The 19394-nt window shown below is 37.2% G+C and overlaps 1 protein-coding gene across 4 annotated transcripts in view; it reads left to right on the forward strand.

Moving 5' to 3' along the window:
• The window catches only part of CYTH3 (cytohesin 3), a 51711-nt gene extending 32719 nt beyond the window's left edge, over positions 1 to 18992 (forward strand). For 3 of the 4 annotated variants that reach the window (XM_027469308.3, XM_027469309.3, XM_027469307.3), the window contains 8 exons: positions 2880 to 2960; positions 4882 to 4994; positions 6713 to 6861; positions 7821 to 7933; positions 14001 to 14079; positions 14157 to 14228; positions 14328 to 14482; positions 15448 to 18992. In XM_027469308.3, the coding sequence (XP_027325109.1) occupies positions 2880 to 2960; positions 4882 to 4994; positions 6713 to 6861; positions 7821 to 7933; positions 14001 to 14079; positions 14157 to 14228; positions 14328 to 14482; positions 15448 to 15520 (835 nt within the window). In that variant the 3' untranslated portion in view covers positions 15521 to 18992. The remainder of the gene's footprint in view (positions 1 to 2879; positions 2961 to 4881; positions 4995 to 6712; positions 6862 to 7820; positions 7934 to 14000; positions 14080 to 14156; positions 14229 to 14327; positions 14483 to 15447) is intronic. The other variant, XM_027469306.3, reaches the window with a different exon arrangement.
• Positions 18993 to 19394: the final 402 nt, after the last annotated feature.

Genomic DNA, 19394 nt, shown 5'->3' on the forward strand with positions numbered 1-19394 from the left:
TGTGATACATACATTTTGAAAATGTTTGCCATGGAGCTGCTGCACCATATACGTAGACATTTCAACAAGTTTTACGTGAAAGCATTAGGATGTTCATCTTGAATATTTGGGCAGTGTTATACAATTACTCATTATGTCAACATCCATAATTACAGAATAGTAACAAAGCTTGTACAAAGCAGTCTGTATTCATTTTTGACAGCTGCATTCTACCTTCTGAAATACTTCCAGTTTTTCTATCCCTAATCCTGGAACCTGCATACGCATGCAGAAAGGTCTTTCCAATATGTTCAGTCCTACAGGCATAGTCTAGAACAGTCATGTGACTATTTATAGGTTTACATTTAAAATTCAAAAATGTATTGCTCATCCTTTTTCATTCCAAGCTGGGCAGCACTGTCATTTGATCTGGAAACACTGGGCAACGTTTATTAACATTGAGCATGTATGCTGATAAATATGCAATTCAGTTGCATCTTCTTGATTTCTCATTATTTAAGTAAGAGAAATTTTAGCGATCAGTCCTGAATAGCAAATTTGATCAGGATTTTTTTAATAAATCTGTTAAATAGGAATGGCATTTTATCTCCCAATTCTCCTCAGATTTTATCACCTATTTTGCCACAAAGCAGAAGCATGTCCATTTTAGGGAGCAGTTAAATTAATATATATATTTTTTTTAAGTTATGTTTTGTTTTAAAATAAAATTTATTCAATGTATTCAGTCATTCTACTCTAATTGGGTTTTACTTGTTTCTTCATTTCTATGAAGGATATGATACTAGCATAGTAGTGGGCAAGGAAACTGTCTACTTTTTTTTTTTTCCCACTAATAGCAATTAGGAAGGTGAAGATATGACAGTTTGATTTTTAGGAATATGTATGAAAATTTCAAGGTAGTCAGGTCTGGAATGGGAACTGGTTCATAGTACTTGTTTAAAAGCAAAATTAATTTCCTAGAAGCCTAATAATATGTATTAATTTTCCCCTGAAAACAATATATTAGGCCTTTAAGTCCTGGGGGAAATAACTGCCCTGGGATTAAACAGAATATGAGAACTGAGGTGGTCTTCAGCTGATAGTTCTGCTTTTGTGACTACCTTGTAAACACTAACTTATGCAATGCAAATGGCAGCACATATTACAGAAGAGTTTTTGTTCAGGTATGTACTTCCTACCTTTTATTAAGGCACCTGAAGTCTGAGGATGTTCCTTTTTACTTAGCCATTCCCTCCCAGGGACCTATCATGAAATTGCTTCTGCATTCTAGCTAAATTTAGCTGAGGATGAGGCTAGGACAGCCAACAGGATGAAAAATTTGTAGAATATCATGGCATAAAGAGAGATGCTTTAAGTTACTGACTTATGGAGTATTATAGGCTCTGCAAACTGGAAAAAAATGAATGGCAAAATGGAACAAAATAATACCTAAAAATGTACAACAAATAAGAGATGAATTGCATGCTATGAAAGATTTAAGTTTTCTTTATACATGGACAAGTCCTCATTTGTTGTTAAGTGGCTTTCTAGACTTTTTGTGATATTGGTTTGTGTTGTTGGAGCTGTACCCAGCACAAGTATAACTATTAATCCAGTCTACACTAAAACCTAGAAGAGCAAAAATTAGAATATAAGGCTAATTTTTGTTCTGAATTACTGCAGCTTTGTGTATGTGTAGGCAAGATAGATCTTTGCCTTAAAATAAGAAAACAACCCTCTTGAGTGCTCAGTTTAATTGCACACTTGTGCCAGTGTACTGCCCTGCAAAATAGTCTTGAAGCTAAATTGTATATTACTGAATTTGAGAGCTGCTGCTTTTTGCTTGATGGAGCTGATGTGTGTTTCTGTAAACAACATGGAAACATCTTAACAAATGGCTTGGTTTTAAGTATTTGCTTGTGAGTATTCTGGGCTGGCTACACGCATTTAGTCAGTAATGCAACAGATCATTCTTGGTGGATGCACACCTTTCTATTTTTGGGTGGAGGCTGATATGCAACATTCTGCCTTGGTGATGTATTTAAAGCACACCCTAAGGTTTACAAACCTTTATGCTTCTGGCATGTGAACTTAGTGATGGTGTAGACTAAATTCTATCTGGATCCAAATCATTTTGTGTTCATCAGCATTTAAATACTACTTTTGCATTCAAATACCCTTGTATCAAACAAAGCACGCTTTGGCTCACAATGCCTAATGATGCATAACGATGTAAAAGATAGTTAAGTGCAAGCCAAGTAAAAAGGCATTCTGATTTTAGTAAACTTGTATTGCAGTAGTTTTTGAGAATGGAATAAGAATGTGATGCTTATTAAGTAGCTCTTTCAAAAAACCATTATTTTCTTAGTTATAATGGGTTGAAGTATTTCTGTTGCTTGTTTCTGTATCTGAATTAATATATTGATTTAATATTTCTCATTCTTAGAGGGGGTAAAAAAGAGGACAATTTATTTTATCTGTGTTGTATTAGAAATTAAACCTACATTAGCTGTTGCTTTAAGTGTTCCTGACACAATTTCTGCAAAAGATTTTCTGTACTGACCAGTTTTATCAAATATCTTCCCATGTTAGGTAGGTGCAGCAGTAATAAATAAGGAAGCAAAGGAAGCCAGGTCATTTTTCAGGTCCTTCAAATAAGCAGTTGAAATCCATTTAAGTATACTGGCTATTGCTAATTTAGATTATTAGTGTTTCCAAAAATGGGCAAAACACTAGCAATTAAAATACTCAACTAAATATGTAAACAATTTCTGGTGGTTTGATTTGATCAGTATGATCATCTATTTGTTTGCTTATTCTCAAGGAGAAAAATAAAGATAACTAAGAAGGCTTTGAAGTTCAGAATTGTAAATGTCTGTTTCCATTCTTGTCTTTCATAGAGATGAATTTAATATTAAAGTTCTCCAGGCTTTTGTTGAACTCCATGAGTTCGCTGATCTCAATCTTGTACAAGCCTTAAGGTGAGTAAATTCTTTCTTTACTTCCTTTATCAAATTGCATGTTTGTATGAGTCACTGCGTTGATTTACCATCAGAAAGCTGATCTAAAGCTCAGCAGGGTTATATGTTCCACAAGTTAGCAGAGACAGCTCTGTTTTAGCACTTGCAATTGTTTGTGTTTATGTTGCCTTTGAAGGTGAAGAATTTTATTATTTCAGACAAATACAAACAACTGAACAGTAGCCATCGCTCTTAGGTATGCCTGCCAAATGTGGACATTTGAAGACCCATTTTGTATATTAGCACAGAGATAGGGTTTTGTTTTTAACCTAAAACGAGCAAACGAATCTTCTTTACTGCCTTCTTCTTTCTCCTTTTCTTCCGTTTTAACTTGTTCCTTTGGGTGGGTGGGGGAGTCCTGCTGACAGAAAACAAAAGTGTAAAATCTTAATATACGTTTTTCCCTTTCTAAGTTAACACTTGACTTGATTTCTTTGGGATGGCAGCGTACAGTGACCTTGTGAAGGCTGCTCTTGTCTTGGTGGAAATCCACAGTTAGTCCAGCAAATAAAGTTGGTCTAGACAGTTTTGCCAGTTTCATTGCCACAAGTGACTCTCTTCTGACACCAGATAAATTGAATTGTTCATGTGATCTTTGTCTCTGGTGCAGCGCCTTGTGATGTGGTGTCAGAACAGCTTTGCTATGGTCGAGTGATGTGGTGATGATAACCTGAGCTGCCTGAGGCTTGAGCTAAGGCTCTGGCTGCTGAAGCTTGTCTGGGAGGCTTCATATTCCTGTCTCTTTTACCCAACTTAATGTTAGGCTTGACTTTATTCTTCCTTAGCAGCTGCTACTATTAAATATTTGTATTTTGGTAGCTTACAAAATTCGTGAGCTGGGTTGGAACCTTGTATGAGGTGAGTAAAAGACAGTATGTAGAACTGAACAAGCTAAAGATGGCCTGTGACAATTTGATATCATGTCTTAAAATGAAAACCTACGAGGATGGAAGTAAATGATTATTATATTGGGTCCCAGTGTACAGGGAATATAGAGAACTTGTTTTGCATGGCAGAGCATGTAAATTTGCTGATTTAGGTCCTGTTTTATTTTAGATAATTCTTTTGCTAAGAAAGAAAAAAGAACAAGTGATTAAATTCATTGGAGCGTTTTAGTTCCACAGTGTGCCAAAAGTGAATTTGTAAAGATTTCTGTCCTGTATGCATTCCAGTGTACCTATATGTAGAAACAGTAAGTTGTGAAACTAAAAACTCTATTTCAGTTCACGCAGCTAAACAGGAGAACAGATCTCCCACATATATTATAAAATTACTGAGATGATATCGCGAGTCTTTCTTTGTAAGATCTGCGTCTGATTCTTGTAGGGTGAAGTCACACTTAACAGGCAGCATCTCTCTCAAAGCACTGGGGTTTTTCTTGTTGTTTTTTTATTTTTTTTAATGTTTGAGGAATTCAGGCAAAGATGTTGAGTGTAGTGTTCTTTGCTTCCTTCTCCTTCCGGAAATATTTTATTTACTATGTCTTTTACATTGAAAGTGAAGTCTAGTTGAGTGTTTATTGCTTTTAGTATCCAGGAAACCTAGGGGAGGACTGAACTGTTTTGTTTCCCTGTAGTATTCTCATGGCAAAATGGGATGCATACAGAAAATTGTTTACTAGTCTGGAAAATGGAGAGTCTCCGAATATGAACTGCCATGTTACCTTGCCTGATAGCATGCAGTGTTGCTGGCTGAATTACTGGGCTAGCCATCTGTGCATGTTGCTTTATAATAGCTCCTGACTTGTGTTGTTGAGAGATTGAGAACCTATTTCTAGGACATTTTATATAGATATTGCTGACTTTTGTTTCCAATTATCAGTAATAGATGCTTAATACATAATGACTGGAATGAGTCTAACAACTATTCTTCCTTTCTGTAGGCAGTTTCTGTGGAGCTTCAGACTCCCAGGAGAGGCTCAAAAAATTGATCGTATGATGGAAGCTTTTGCTTCACGCTATTGCCTTTGTAACCCAGGAGTTTTTCAGTCTACAGGTTAGTTAAATATGTGATTTTTTTTTTTCCCCATGATATGTATTCTTCTATACTTGGTGCAAGGAAACAATGGCCAATTTAGAAGTTCAGGATAAAGTATGTGAACTAACACATTTCTGAGAACTCAGAAAATGCCACTGTATAATCCTGTGCTTTATGTCCAGGAGGTGCAAGCTGATGGTCAGAATGCATTTCCATTTACAAAACTTTACCTTTCATATATAAGCTAATTGGAATCTTAGTTCTCCAATTCCAAGCCAAAAATCTCTGGTGACATTTCTAAAGTGTGTTTTAAGCTCTAGTATTAGATATCAGTATATCCTGGTAAAACTGCCATTTTTTGTAAGCAGCAGTTCCAGTGATGACCCAAGAAGATCTTGATGCTTTGATGTTTTTTCAGGGTAATAATACATTACCTGTTCCTCAAGAAACATAAAAGGAAAAACAAAACAGAAGTAGTAAATGATTGATGGTGGACAAAGTTGGAAAGACAGAAAAACTTAACCAAACAGCAGACAGGAATGCCTTAAAGCAGACATGCATATAATTGGCAGAGCTACCTGCAAGAAAAATGATGGTTCTAAGATATGTAAGATTACATAGACTAAGGGGCTCAGCCAGGTGAGACCTACAGGTTGGGTAATCTCATCTGTCAGGTATAAGGACTTCACACCTGAATGTCTCCTTATCAAGTCTACCTAATATGTGGCTGTAGTATATTACCAAGAACGTCATCAATTTTTTCCTTACGAGGACTGTGTCCTTTCTCTTTTGCAGTCTGCTCATCGATGACTTATCTCAGTTAAAAATGCACCTCAGTTTTGCATTTAATTGCTTGGTCTAGGGTTATTTGGGCCACAAAAAGCTAACAAAGCTCTGCGATACTGCACAGAATGCCCTAGTGTTCTAACATTGCTATATGCACGCACAGCTCGCTGCTGCTCAGTTAATGTGAGGAAGAAAGAGGCGAGGAAAAGGTTAACATAAAGCAAGTCAGCAACAGCTACAGAGGGAAATCCTTATTGAAAACAAAATGCTGAAGATGCAAACACATCTTTCCTCAGTGGATGTGTTTGGAAGGATTTCCATCCTGCTTTTTCTCACATGGGATTTTGTACTTGAATTCTGGGATAATTTACCACAGTCATAACCATATCAAAAGGCATGATGAGATCTCTTGTTATCCTTTGGTATTGTCCAGTGCTATTAACCCCCTCATCTATGCCAAGAAATTTAGTCAAATGTTATTTTCAGTCTTTTTAAATACAGTTAAAGTATGATTTTGAAGAGATTGTTCTTTATTTTGTTTTGTAGTTCGAGTCAGAATCTGAGGGATCAAGTCTGTTATTGGATCTACCAAGTCTATCACATTATCAGTGCCAAATCTTTGTGCAAGAAACAGAAATGACAGTTCTCTTAAATTTTGCCCAACACCTCAGACTTCCAAGTGAAGTGTTAATATAGGGTGATACCAATGATTTCAGAGTTTTAAAATTTTTCATATTCTATTCTTCTGCTGAATTTCTTATACTGGCTTTTAATTTGAGTTGTTACCTTTTTTTTTTCTTAGGCTTACTCAACAGTTCATAGAAAAAATTGTGACTTTTTTTGTGTATAGTGCTTAGTATTTCATCAGTCGGGATGAGATACATATTCACTTTATGGGTTTATAGAAAGTATACAAAGAAATATAAATCACTTTTCAAATCTCATTTCAGATACATGCTATGTGCTATCATTTGCGATCATTATGTTAAATACCAGTCTGCACAACCACAACGTAAGAGATAAACCAACAGTAGAGAGGTTTATTTCTATGAATCGTGGAATTAATGAAGGTGGAGACCTTCCAGAAGAATTGCTACGAGTAAGTTAAATTGGGGGGATAAAAAAGAGGTTGCTTTGTGTTTTTTAATAGGAAACTTGAAAGCACATGCAACAGTTCTCAGACTGATTTGTCAAGGGAAGTAAGAACACTTCCTAGCATGCATAACTATTTAAGAAGCTGAAAGAAGCATTCTCTGATGTTCATGGCCTCTTCGGTTAGTTGTCTCTCAATCTTACGTTGAGGAGGGGAGATTGCAGAGGAAATACTCTGTGTAACCCTCAGCAGTTCCTTCATAGAATCATAGAATGGCTGGGGTTGGAAGGGACCTTAAAGACCATGCAATTCCAACCCCCTTGCCATGGGCAGGGACACCTCCCAGTAGAAGAGAATGCCCAGGGCTTCATCCAACCGTGAACACCTCCAGGGATGGGGCATCCACAGCTTCTCTGGGCAGCCTGTGCCAGTGTCTCACCACCCTCTGAGTGAAGAATTTCCTCTTAGCATCTAATCTAAATCTCCCCTCTTTTAGTTTAAAACCATTCCCCATTAGTTTAAAAACATTGCCTTGATACATTTCTGTGTATTTTGTGAAGCTTTGTACTGTCCTCTGAGATACCAGTAGACGTACTTATTTCTCTAAGACAGTGATGGTTTAAAGGATTTTCTGAAAATCCGGATTCATTTGGCCACACTTGTATTAAATGAGTGCTGTTTGAGAAGCTGAAACCTTTGAAATACTGAATTCTGAAAGAAAAACGTCTTTGTTGGGATGTACTTGTAAAATCTGTAGAGAGAAAGAGACACTTGTTTATAGATGATGTAATTTAAAAACAGACTTACTCAAAGTAGTAAACAACGACTGAGAAGGGATGGTCCCGAACTTTATGGACAATATTTCCTTTGTGTTTTTTTAATACAAATAGTCTGAGAAGCAGTAGAATGCATTTTCTGTTAGACATTATTAATGAGGTATTTTTCCTCTTTTTTTATTCTTCTAGAATTTATATGAAAGTATTAAGAATGAGCCGTTTAAAATTCCAGAGGATGATGGAAATGATCTAACGCATACATTTTTTAATCCAGATAGAGAAGGTTGGCTGCTGAAATTAGGTTAGTTTATAAGGGCACTTTTGCTGCTATGTGTTTGTTCGTTGTTAGCATGTCTGCTCCTTCTGTGTCTAACTGCTTTCTCCTAAATGTAATAGGATTAATCTTGTACTTAAAAATGTATACCATAATCAGTAACTCCTTTACAACTAAAGGTCGTTACTTCTTGTTTTACATATCCAAATTAGAGATCTTATTTCCAACTTTGGAGTTTTATTTCTGATATTTGAGAAGTGAAAACTCAGCAACAGAAAGGAAACTCCACATGGTATTTGCCACATGCTGTGACTGATAAATAACATCTAAATCTCCATGAAGTCATTTCAGAAAACGAATGTGAAATTTCAATTCAGTTTTCTGTGTGCAAAAAGAAAGGATTTCTCTTCAAATAGTTATTTTTGTATGTCTTTATTTTTCCATATTATTTGTGAGTTTCTCTTGGTTTGGTTTTGGCTATGATTTTTTAATGAGTGGTTTAAATGTGCCTTCTTGTTTTCCTTATGGCCTATGACCTATCACCTTTCTGTTCTGTGACTGGCTGTCTCTGCTTATTCTGCATTAGGAGGTACGTATCTGATTGCTTTCCAGTCCCATCTTGTTCAGTTGCTCATTCTTTTTATTTTCTTCCTCCTTCCTCCTGTTTTTTCTTTTCTTTATTTTTTTTCTTTATTTTTTTTTAATCAAATTTATTATAGCATTTTGCTTTTTCACTCAGTGTCACTAACAGTATCATCAGTGGTATTCTGTCCACAAAAGACTGGCATGTTAGTGTCTAGCTCACATGCAAGTGTCTTCTGTTTAAAACAACAAAAAAAAAGTGTTTAAATGTAAAGCAGAAAAATAAAGATGACTTCTCAGCGAACTTCTCATGTCACTGAAGAATACAACAAGGGATGAGTAATTTCAACTGAGAGAAAAGCCTTTCTTACCCTTGTAATCAAGTTTTAGGGTGATTTTGTTACATGTATTAGATTATTGAGAAATTTGATTACAATTGATGTACATTTGAACTATACATATATATAAAAGTTGTTCTTTTTGCTATTTATTTTCCTTTGTAAATTATATATATAGCTTGCTTAACAGAATGTTAAATGAGTGCGAAGTTTAAGGTCACTAGAATCTTTGGTAATTTGCAGTCTCCTGGCACAGCTTTCTTAACAAAAAAGGCTTTCAAGATGAAGTAGATAAAATGCATTTTCTGGAGAAGAGGCTGGGAATAAGCTCTTGTTATGAATGCTGGGCATATCTATCCCTTCTCTGTTGGTTGCCAATACTCCTCATAGAATTATATGCATACAGAAAGTGCAAGTAAGAGTGGGAGTGTGCACGTAGAGGAGTGCCAAACATCCACTGTGGAACAAAGAGTCAATAAAATACGTATGAGAGAATTGAAAGAAATAAAAATAGAGGAACAAGGAAGTTGAAGAAAAAAGGTGACTGCTGAAAGCTGCTGGGTACTTGTGCACCTGCCACCTCCAGTGCTGGCAAGTAGGGCCAATGAAGCCAGCTTTTCCTTGTGGATGGTGTAAATGAGAGACAATACACAGGAAACCCAACAGCAAAAGCATGCATGAGACTGCAGGGTGTTGCTGGTGACGCTCCCACATCAGTGGGGTTATTTGAATAAGGAAATTAAATGTGTCCTGAAGCCTTCAGTGAATCAGCCTGTGAATGCATGAAGCTGTGCTTCCTGGAAAGACTGCTTTTTTTCAGCAGGCGCAGACTGCTTACAGACAAATTTGCTAAATGAGGTGAATTGACCAAAACCAAACCTGGCAATATTCTTTCCTTTTCATTCTTTCCTCCTTCTTTCTCCTCTCTTGAGTTTCCTATTTACTAGGAGGCTTAAACTATATGTTAGAGAGTACCATCTTGATCCACATAATCTGCATCGCTACAGCCCTTTCTGTTGGGAATCCATCAATTTCAGAGTACTTGAGTTTCTTTTTATTTCTGGAAGATGTGGATGTTTAAAGTTTTGGTATTGTTGAGATGCTGAGGAGATACTATTCCTGTGTGAGAGTTCAGGTGCTCAATTGTGTTAATTCTTGCGTAAAAGATCAAAGTTCATATATAAAACGATGAGTAAGACAAGCCCTGACTCAAATCCTGAGTCTTATCAAGACACTATTTTATATTACTTACAGTCTCTCTTCCCATTTGTCTACCTGTGCCCTTCTATTTGGTATTGCAGCTTGCTGCGTTGATTCTTCTCTGGGCAGGAGATGGATATTGTGGAACTACCGTATATAGTAAAATTCACCTGTCCTAAAGACTTCCCCAGCTCTCTAGCCAGATGTGTTTTTAGAAAGCTGTGCTTCCCAAATGCTTGCTGTTGTGAAGCTTGCTGCTCTGAATTGTTCAGAGGTGCCTTAGTGTGAGTCCAAGTGCCAAACCGGGCAGCTAGGCAGCACTTCTGGCTTTATCTATCTAGACTCAGCTGGCTCTTTCCTGTAGATGCTTTTAGTCTCAGTAAATGTGAATTATCATTTGGTTTTACATCATTTGAAGCATGGTGTAATGAAAACAAATGCTACAAGTGGGAAAAAGCTGAAAGCTGCCGAGTGCTTATGAATCCTCACGTAGAGCAGCTTGAGACATCACTAGATTTTAGATGTTTCTGCATCATGATTGGTGGTGGTGTTTACCATCAAATTTTGTATCTTCCGACTGAAGGTATTTGAAATTTTTATATGGGCTGTCTGTCCTAATTTCTAGCTAATAATCATTTTGCTCGGGGAGGGCGTTCCCGTGTCTAAAACAGCTTCTCTTGGCAAACAGCTTGGTTTGCGTAATTTCTTCTAGTTAGAGGGAAGCTGTGACATAGCTCTACCAAACTGGAGAGGAAATGATTCAAGCCTGACACGTGATTGTGTTAATTTTTTTCTGCCAGTCAGGCAGCAACTGAGAGCTTGGAGGTTGTCCAAAGGCCTTGCTTCTGGGCCCGTTCTGCCCATGGCGCTTGTTCCAGCACATCTGTCCTTGGGAGGATGTCACTGCTTTTCCTAAATCTAGGGCGAGAGAATAATGGTTGGTGATCAGGAAACTGATGCCTTCCGGTTCCCATCTGGGTCGCATGGATGCTGTTCTAGTTTAAGGCAGTCGATGTTGCTGTTGAGGTAAACGTTTTCAAAGAAATGCAAACAGAATTGTGTGTAACTGCAGTTTCTGAGTCTAATTCCACCTAGTGGTATCTAAATGAACTGAGACATACAAAAAAAAAAAAAAAAAAAACAAAACAAAACAAAACAAAAAACACATTATTTTTATTTCTGTCTACCTGACTCTTTTTCCCCATTAAAACTTTATTTGCAAATGTGCTGAAGATTTGAGCAGAATTTTCTGACTTCGGATACTTTGCTGCCTTTGGTTGTAAAACCATTTTTAGTTTTTGAAGTCAGTGTTTCCTAAGTCAGTGCCAATTGTTTTTCCCTTCGGCCTAGGTGGTTTATTTTACCTTATTCTCTAGTTCATACTTTCTCCAGAGTTGAAAAAAAAATCCAGTGTTGGTTTACTTAGGTGAAGAGGATTTTTCTTTCTCTTTCTGTACATTTTGCATTATGGCCTTTGCTTGTAGTTTCCTTAAATTTTGACTGACAAGATTTACTTTATTTTGTTTGTCCTTGCATTTCAGTTAATCAGCTAGATCCTTGAGAATTACATCCTTTGTATCTCTCCATTTCTGTAAAAGTTTATGGATTCATACTCCATTTTTTTGATCCTTTTCTGATAACTTAATTCCTTTCAGTTTTAATCTTGAAGAGGCTGACAACTGGAATAAGACATGAAGCATGGTACTAACCCTCTGTGCTGTTGTTTTGTGAGCCTACAGCAATTTCGGCCGAGGAAAAGAATTTTTTGTTATCAGTAGTTCTTACCATTAATCTTGTATGCCATGCTTATGATCCCCAAAGCCTTATCAACCAGCCTCTTGGGTTTTAGCCCAATTTTAAAGGCATATTAAACATGTTGTATGGTGACCCCTACAAACTTGATGAGTACAGATTAGATTGCCTTTCAAGCTTTTTATTAGAGTTTCTGTGCTGTTGACAGCTGCAACTAAGTAATGGGGTGGGGATATAGAGATTTATATATTAGAATACTTGTTTATCTTGGGCAAAAAAATATCCTGCCTCACTTTTTTTTTTTTTGTGGAAGAGAAGAGTAACTCATAGCTTGGTTGGGAACAGGGACCTGTGCTGCAGTTCCACAGCTCACACGAGTGCTGTGACCTGGTGAGCTACTGACTGGCTGAGAGAAGGGAGCTGCAATGAACCTTGGATTACCTGATAAATAGATCCTGTTACGGCGATAGGAAGGACTGCCCTGGCAGTCATCTTGACTTGGTTGCTGCTTATTCATTGATAAGTGAATCAAGCTAAAGTTGGCTGATTTTCCATTCCTGGCCTAAATACTTCCTGGTACTTGAACCAGCGCTTAGTCAAGGTGATGGGAATTTTTCTAGTGACTCACGTGCCAGTTTGACCATTTCTACAATGATTTATTTAAGGACCTGTCACACTGGTTGTACTAAAATGCCACCAATTCTTCCCTCACTGTCTCCAGTTCACTCAACCATCCATTCTGTCACGACTTCTGCATCTTGCACTATTTTGCCTTCTCTTATTTCACCACACCTGCTTGCAGATTAATTTTTTCTTGGGATATGTGTGCGTGTAGTGGAAACGTGCAATTTATTGAGTACATTGAACATTGCAGCGTGTTAGCACTGGGCTATAACATAGGTCTTTAAACCAACTGAAACAAAGACACAACATTCAACAAGACTTGGTCTGCATTGCAAATATGTAGTAGACTGGTATAAAAAATAATGATATTCCTAGAATTGAGGATTATATCAAAAAAGTTTCAACTGTCTCAAGAAGAGCAGATGAAAAAATATGTTTGTGTCTTAAATTTAGTTACATGACTTAAATAAAATTGGGGGCATTGTGTATGTTAATGGTACTCTTTTATCCAGGGTGTTCAATAGCAATATTTTGAGACATTTGGGTTAATGAGGTGAAATCATTGCTGAATGGATGATGCACAGGTGGTGATATAATCCTGAAGTCATATAACTATGGTGGAACAAAGCCTGTATGTCGATCACACGTGAATTCTTTATCTACTATTGTCTGTCCTGAAAATGAGTCCTGAAAATAATAATTGTAGAATACTGGAGAGGTTGTGAGGTAGCACACTGCAGAGCAATAGGCGAAAAGTCCGAGACAATGTGTGTTTCTAAAAGGATCAATTCCATACAGCATGACATTAACAGCTGGGAGAAAGAGCATCTCAGTGATTGCTGGTTTCTAAACCACTAATGTGGGGGGGAAAAAAAAATAGTATTTTTTGAGCAGTAGCTATGCCTTTTGTTGGGTGTATTCCATTACGTATTTCCCCATAAAAAGCACATGTTTTTAAAACAATAAATGATGAAAAGTCACTACAAATGATACATTTTGTTGTAGCATTTTCTGCATTTGCTCCAAGTTGATGACTCATCAGAGTTGTTCTGCTTGCAAGTGGTAAGGTTTGTAAGCATCTGGTGTGCTTGATGTTAAATCTAGTACTAGAGAGAGCTAGGTTCTTAATCACATGCATGGTCGTGAGTGGAGTGCAAGGAAGGTGATAAAACATCACTAATTTTACTGATGAGACCCCTTCCTTGTAAAAAGACAGGCTGTGGAGAGGATTGGTCCTGTCATTGAAACTCAGTTACTGGGTTTGCTGTTCGGCCTCCTTTCCCATAGCAGCACTGGCTCTGTATTTCTGAGCACCATGAAGGATTAATGTTTTTGATTAATATTTTTGAAATAGCTGTGACTACATGGACAGAAGCTCATGTGGCTGGTCAGCAGCACCATAGTTAATGCGGTCTCAGGAGTTTGATCTCAGTACAAGAGCTATGGAAACACGTTCTTTTAATCTCAGCTCATCTGTGCCTGATCCATTTGCAATAAATTAAGCCATATTTTGAAAAACAAAACTAAATACTTTCTTCTTATCCGTTACTGAAGCCTTGACAGCAACACACGTTTAATTTATCGATACCTTTTGATTATAGGGGGAAGAGTAAAAACATGGAAACGAAGATGGTTTATTCTGACCGATAATTGCCTGTATTACTTTGAATATACGACAGTGAGTATATATTGCAGTTAGCTTCAATTGTAATCCAGGTATTTAAGGGGCTAATGTGGTATTTTCTTCGTTTTTAGGACAAAGAACCTAGAGGGATTATTCCATTAGAAAACCTTAGCATAAGAGAAGTTGAAGACCCTAGAAAACCAGTAAGATATCTTCATTTTAAGTTTTTACTGAAGATGTTTGCCAGTTGTTTGTTGTTTTATTTTTGTTTTTTAATTTATTTTTCCATTTCTACCTTCCAGAACTGCTTTGAGCTCTATAACCCCAGTCATAAAGGGCAAGTGATTAAAGCCTGTAAAACCGAAGCTGATGGTAGAGTGGTAGAAGGCAACCATGTAGTGTATAGAATATCTGCTCCCACCCCAGAAGAAAAAGAAGAATGGATTAAATCTATCAAGTGAGTTTTGAGTCTTCACTGTCTTTCAGAAATGAAATGTAAGCTCTGCTCTGAGAAGAGTAAGGTATTAAGAGAATTTGTATTCTAACTTACGTGAAGTGTTCTGATGTGGCAGTGTCCTCCAGGATTAATGAAAAGCTACATGGGGTTGATAGATCAGGATAAGTTTCCAGTTACTGTCTGGTCCTAAGGAAATAGTAATACTACTAACTCAAATGAGGAAAATGTGGATTTTTTTTTCTTGTGTTGAAGCGAATTTAAAACCGTGTGTGAATTATCATTAACCCTGATTTTGTTAAATTCTTCAACTACTAAATAACTTCAGTGACATCTATCTTGAGCATGTTCACAGTGCAGCTTTGAACTTTGATAATTTGACTTCATCTTGTAAGATTTGTAAAGCAGACCCACTCTTAAAGGAATAAATAATGTTCAAGAGGAAGGTATGACCTCTTAACAAATCACAGCTGAATATGATCTTATTTTAAAATAAATGTTTCTGGTGCTTAGAGGCCTACAGAACTTCCTCACGAGGCGAGTGGAAGGGCAGGCACTGAGCTCTGCTCTCTGGGGACAGCGACAGGACCCAAGAGAATGGCATGGAGCTGGGACAGGGGAGGGTCAGGCTGGGTGTTAGAAAAAGGTTTTGTACCCAGAGGTGGTCAGGCAATGGGATAGGCTCCCCGAGCAGTGGTCATGGCACCAAGCCTGACAGAGGTCGAAGAACATTTGGGCAACACTCTCAGACGTAGGGTCTGATTTTCAGATGATGCTGTGTGGAGCCAGGAGTTGGACTCGGCGATTATTGTGAGTCCTTTCCACCTTGGGATGTTCTGTCATTCTAGGTCAGCAATCCATTATTTGATTATAAGTGTGGAGTCACTCAAAGGGAAGAGAGAACAAAACAGTTCTAGTTTTCAGAAATGGGTATTTGTTAACCAAACTGATGATGCCTTTTCTTTTAGAGCAAGTATAAGCAGGGATCCATTTTACGATATGCTGGCAACAAGGAAACGAAGAATTGCAAACAAGAAATAGAATGTGATCAGCGGCTTGTATACATGCATCAACTTATAAATGAACATACAGTTGAGTGATAATGTAAAAATTGGACAAACTAAGTGAAGACATTAACTGTAAATTTTATATATATATATATATATATATACTTTACTATGACATAAAAACTTGGCAAGATCTTTCAAGGTAAATAGTTACTGGCATATAATTTGAAGTAAACTTCAAATCCCAGAGGATGATTTTGTTGGAACTTTATTCAACTGAAAACATGGAAGCCTTGTTTCTGCTTATGTTAGTTACAGCTCCAGTTTACTTTGATTGGCAGGGAAGGAATTCCAGGCTAATATGCTGTACCTCTTCCTTGAGCTCATTGTCCATAAACAGAGGAGCAATTGAAGTTATTTTAATCTCCATTAAATGCAACACTACGAAGTGGAGTCGTGGGCGATCCAGCACTTGATTTTTCTGTAAGCAGAAAACCCACAATCTCAGTAGCAGTTTTCAAATCTTGTGCATCTTGCAGTAAATGACCAGCTGAGTGAAGCTTTCATTTAGAGTATGTGTTCCTATGTTAGATGGAAATAGCTTTTCTTCTTCAGAAGTGCAGCTGAGTGGTGGACTGGCAGCTACATAGTTAACTAGTTGTGCCAAAGGGTTTGTGTTGAATGCACTGAAAAATATGCAGGTCCCAACAGTAAAGGATTGTCTGTAGGCATGACACTGAGTACAGATGTGGTTTGATATTTGCCAGTAGGCTAAAACTCATTCCAGTCTGCTCACGCACAATAAGCAGTAAGATTTAATGACTGGTTTCATCTGCTTTTTATATAGTAACATCCTTCTTATGTTTTAGATATGTTGTAGTTAAAGTAACACTAAGTTACTACTAAAGGAATAAGATGACAGGGCTTGCATGTGTTGCATTAGGCTTTGCATGTGAAAACACCCACTAATAATTTCACATGCATTTAATATTTTTAAAGGGAAAAAACAGGAAGGTGTGCTCTTTCTGTAAGGTACAGCCCTAGATAGTTAAGGCGTCAGCATTCATTCCTTTGCCTGATAGCAAACTTTTAACATACAGAAAAGTTAAATATTTTCATTACATTCTTAAAGGCGATTTTTCAGACTTGTGCTTCAGTCATTCAAGTTGAAGAAGTGAGTAGACATCCTTACTTTTACGTAAAGAACAAAATCTGTATCTAAGGTTGTGTTATCTAACACACCTAAACTCCCACCCCCACATTTTTTTTGTAACTTCTGGAAGATCTTTTTGCAGTCCCACTCTGATAGCCTTTCAGTAACATACAAACTGCCGTGGCAGAGTCTGTTCCAGTGCTTTTCTATTGACAGTGTGCATAACACTAAAGGTAAAGCCCTTCATTTCACAGTGGGGACATAAAGTGTTTGTTTGGACCCTGCTGCTTCTGTTAGTACTCATTTTTTTCACAAACTTGTTGAACCTGAGCCGTGCCTACTGTGCCAACAAATGCTTTGGTGACAGAGTTGTGTTGTCAAAGCAACACTTTGCTTCTCGGAGTTAACAGAAGCAGCTCTGGATACATGATAGAGAATTGTGCTGCATTGAGAAAAACAGACACTAAGTTGATCTATTTCAAATCTCATTTTAACTTTAAAGGACAGTTAGTTTCGTGGTTCCTGTCTTACTAATTTGCCTTGTTTTGCATGGAATGTCAGCCTGTGAATATTTTGCTTTATTGCATGCTTCAAAAAAAGGCTGAGAGGAAGAGCCTGGAGGAACCTTTTCTATACTATATACTATTTCTATACTCCCCGAGCATGTGGAATTGCAGGCTACTTGGATGAATGTTCAAATGTCAGTAGGGGAGCAAACCTCAGCCAAAGGAGGTAGAATCCTTGCTTAACAAGTAAGTATCAATGTGGGGACATCTTTGCTTAATGGTAGGCATTTAAACTCTTTATAGAAACGAATTAAGTTGTACATCTTTTGTTTGGAAAGCAGTATGGTTACACAGCTGCTAACATAATGACTTGAGTCTTCCATTCTGCAACTTCAAGTTTTGTTTTCAAGCAGTGCATACATCAGTTTTAGCTTTGGACAAGCAGATTTGTAATGAAAATAGTGATAAACCAGAACCAGTGGTACTGACGAGTGTAATGGTGAAATGCAGCAAATAAAGTGTTCCTGGAGAAATGTGAGATTACAAAAACAGTAAGCCATGAAGCACTTTTTTTTTTTTTTGATCAATTCTTACATTCTGAAATATCACCTTCAAGAAAATCTGTTTATCTAGCCAGGTGAGGGTGTCTACCTGTAAGCATGAAGGAAATGCCTTGAGAGTTTATTTGCTGTATTTGGTTTAAAGTTCTTATATCCTGCAGAAAAGATTATTTAGATTAACATGTAACTGAGGATATAGCAGGAAATATATTATTTCTAGCATTAAAATGCAACATCTAAACCAGCTATTTGTGGTGCTCAATGTAACTATTTAATTTACCAAAGCTAATGGAATATCATTCTTTTGTGTGATAATATTTGATTTCAAATGTTTTTTGTAACAGTATTAACAGGGAGTGAAACTGGCCCAGAATTTCCACTGGCCACGAGGCCAGTAAAACAAAGTGGCTTGTGAAAATTTTGGCCAAGTCAGGTACTATCCATGAGGGTGAAGAAAAATCTCTCAACCTTTCCCTTTTTTTATTGGGCTTCAAGTCCAGGTGTAGCTACTAAGGCTAGCTGCTCTGTGGCCTAAAGCAATACCTGTTACAGTTTGGCCATGCTGAGGAAAAGTCCTCTGGGGACAGCAGACTTCTCCCTTCCCATTGCGCTGAAATTTGCATAATTCTTCAGCTCTTTACCATTGCCCTCTGAAACTACAGGGGCCAGCAAGAGCCGCTACTGCTTCTGCCACACAGACGGCTTCTCAAATACCTAAACCATTTGGCCACTAACTTCAGCCACGCTGCCAGTGCAATCTAGGGAGAGAACTGTATATAATACTTAAGCTCAGCTGGACTGACTTAAATTTTACAATATTCTGACAAAATAAGCTCTAAATCACTTAACATTTTGAACAGTTTTAAACTGGTACAAAACTGAACCTTTATAAACCAAGCAGCATTTATAATGCTTCATATATAAAAACAATGCCTATTTTTTAAGATTTATTACATATCTATGTAGATATGCTTGCTGGAAAAGCTAGGTCTGTTGTAGACCAAATGCTACAAATTAAGACTTGTGGCTTACCAGTTTCATTTCTATATTTTCTTGGAAAATGTTTCTAGTTAGAGTTTAAATATAAAATGTAAATACTGTACAGATATGTATTGATATAAGTATTACTTGGTGTACACAGGTGATTTGCATGACAAATACTCTGTATCGATCATTGTTAAAAATGTAATGTTCTTTGTAAATCCATTGCAATATTAATCTTTTCACTTATCATCAAGAGCTGTTACTTAAACCTGGACGTTCTCAAAAATAAAGTGTGAAACTATATACTACTGTATAGCTCCTCCTTTATCAAGAGTACATGCAAGATAATTGCTTTTTTTTTTTTTCTTTCTAGAGGGTGATTCAATTTTATAGCATGGATTGTAACTGCTCTTGCAAGTGCCCTTTTAGGCACAACAGTTTAAAGGATCAGGTTACAGAGAAAACCCTTTCACTGCAAAATAGATAGAAAAAAGTATGCTACAGCTACGAATGTTAATTCTAGCAAGAGCTGGAGATCTGTTTCCTTTGAGAACCACCCTAACCACCCTAAATTAGTGAAAGGACCTGACAAAATATTTCCTTGTGTTTCAGTCAAACATAAATGGGAGAAAAAGTGATCTCCTCTCCTCAAGGAGACAAATGAGACCTCCCCCCAGCAGAAGCAGCCAACACCGCTGCAGTTGT

The sequence above is a fragment of the Anas platyrhynchos genome, chromosome 15, assembly GCF_047663525.1.
Source record: "Anas platyrhynchos isolate ZD024472 breed Pekin duck chromosome 15, IASCAAS_PekinDuck_T2T, whole genome shotgun sequence".
NCBI lineage: Eukaryota > Metazoa > Chordata > Aves > Anseriformes > Anatidae > Anas > Anas platyrhynchos.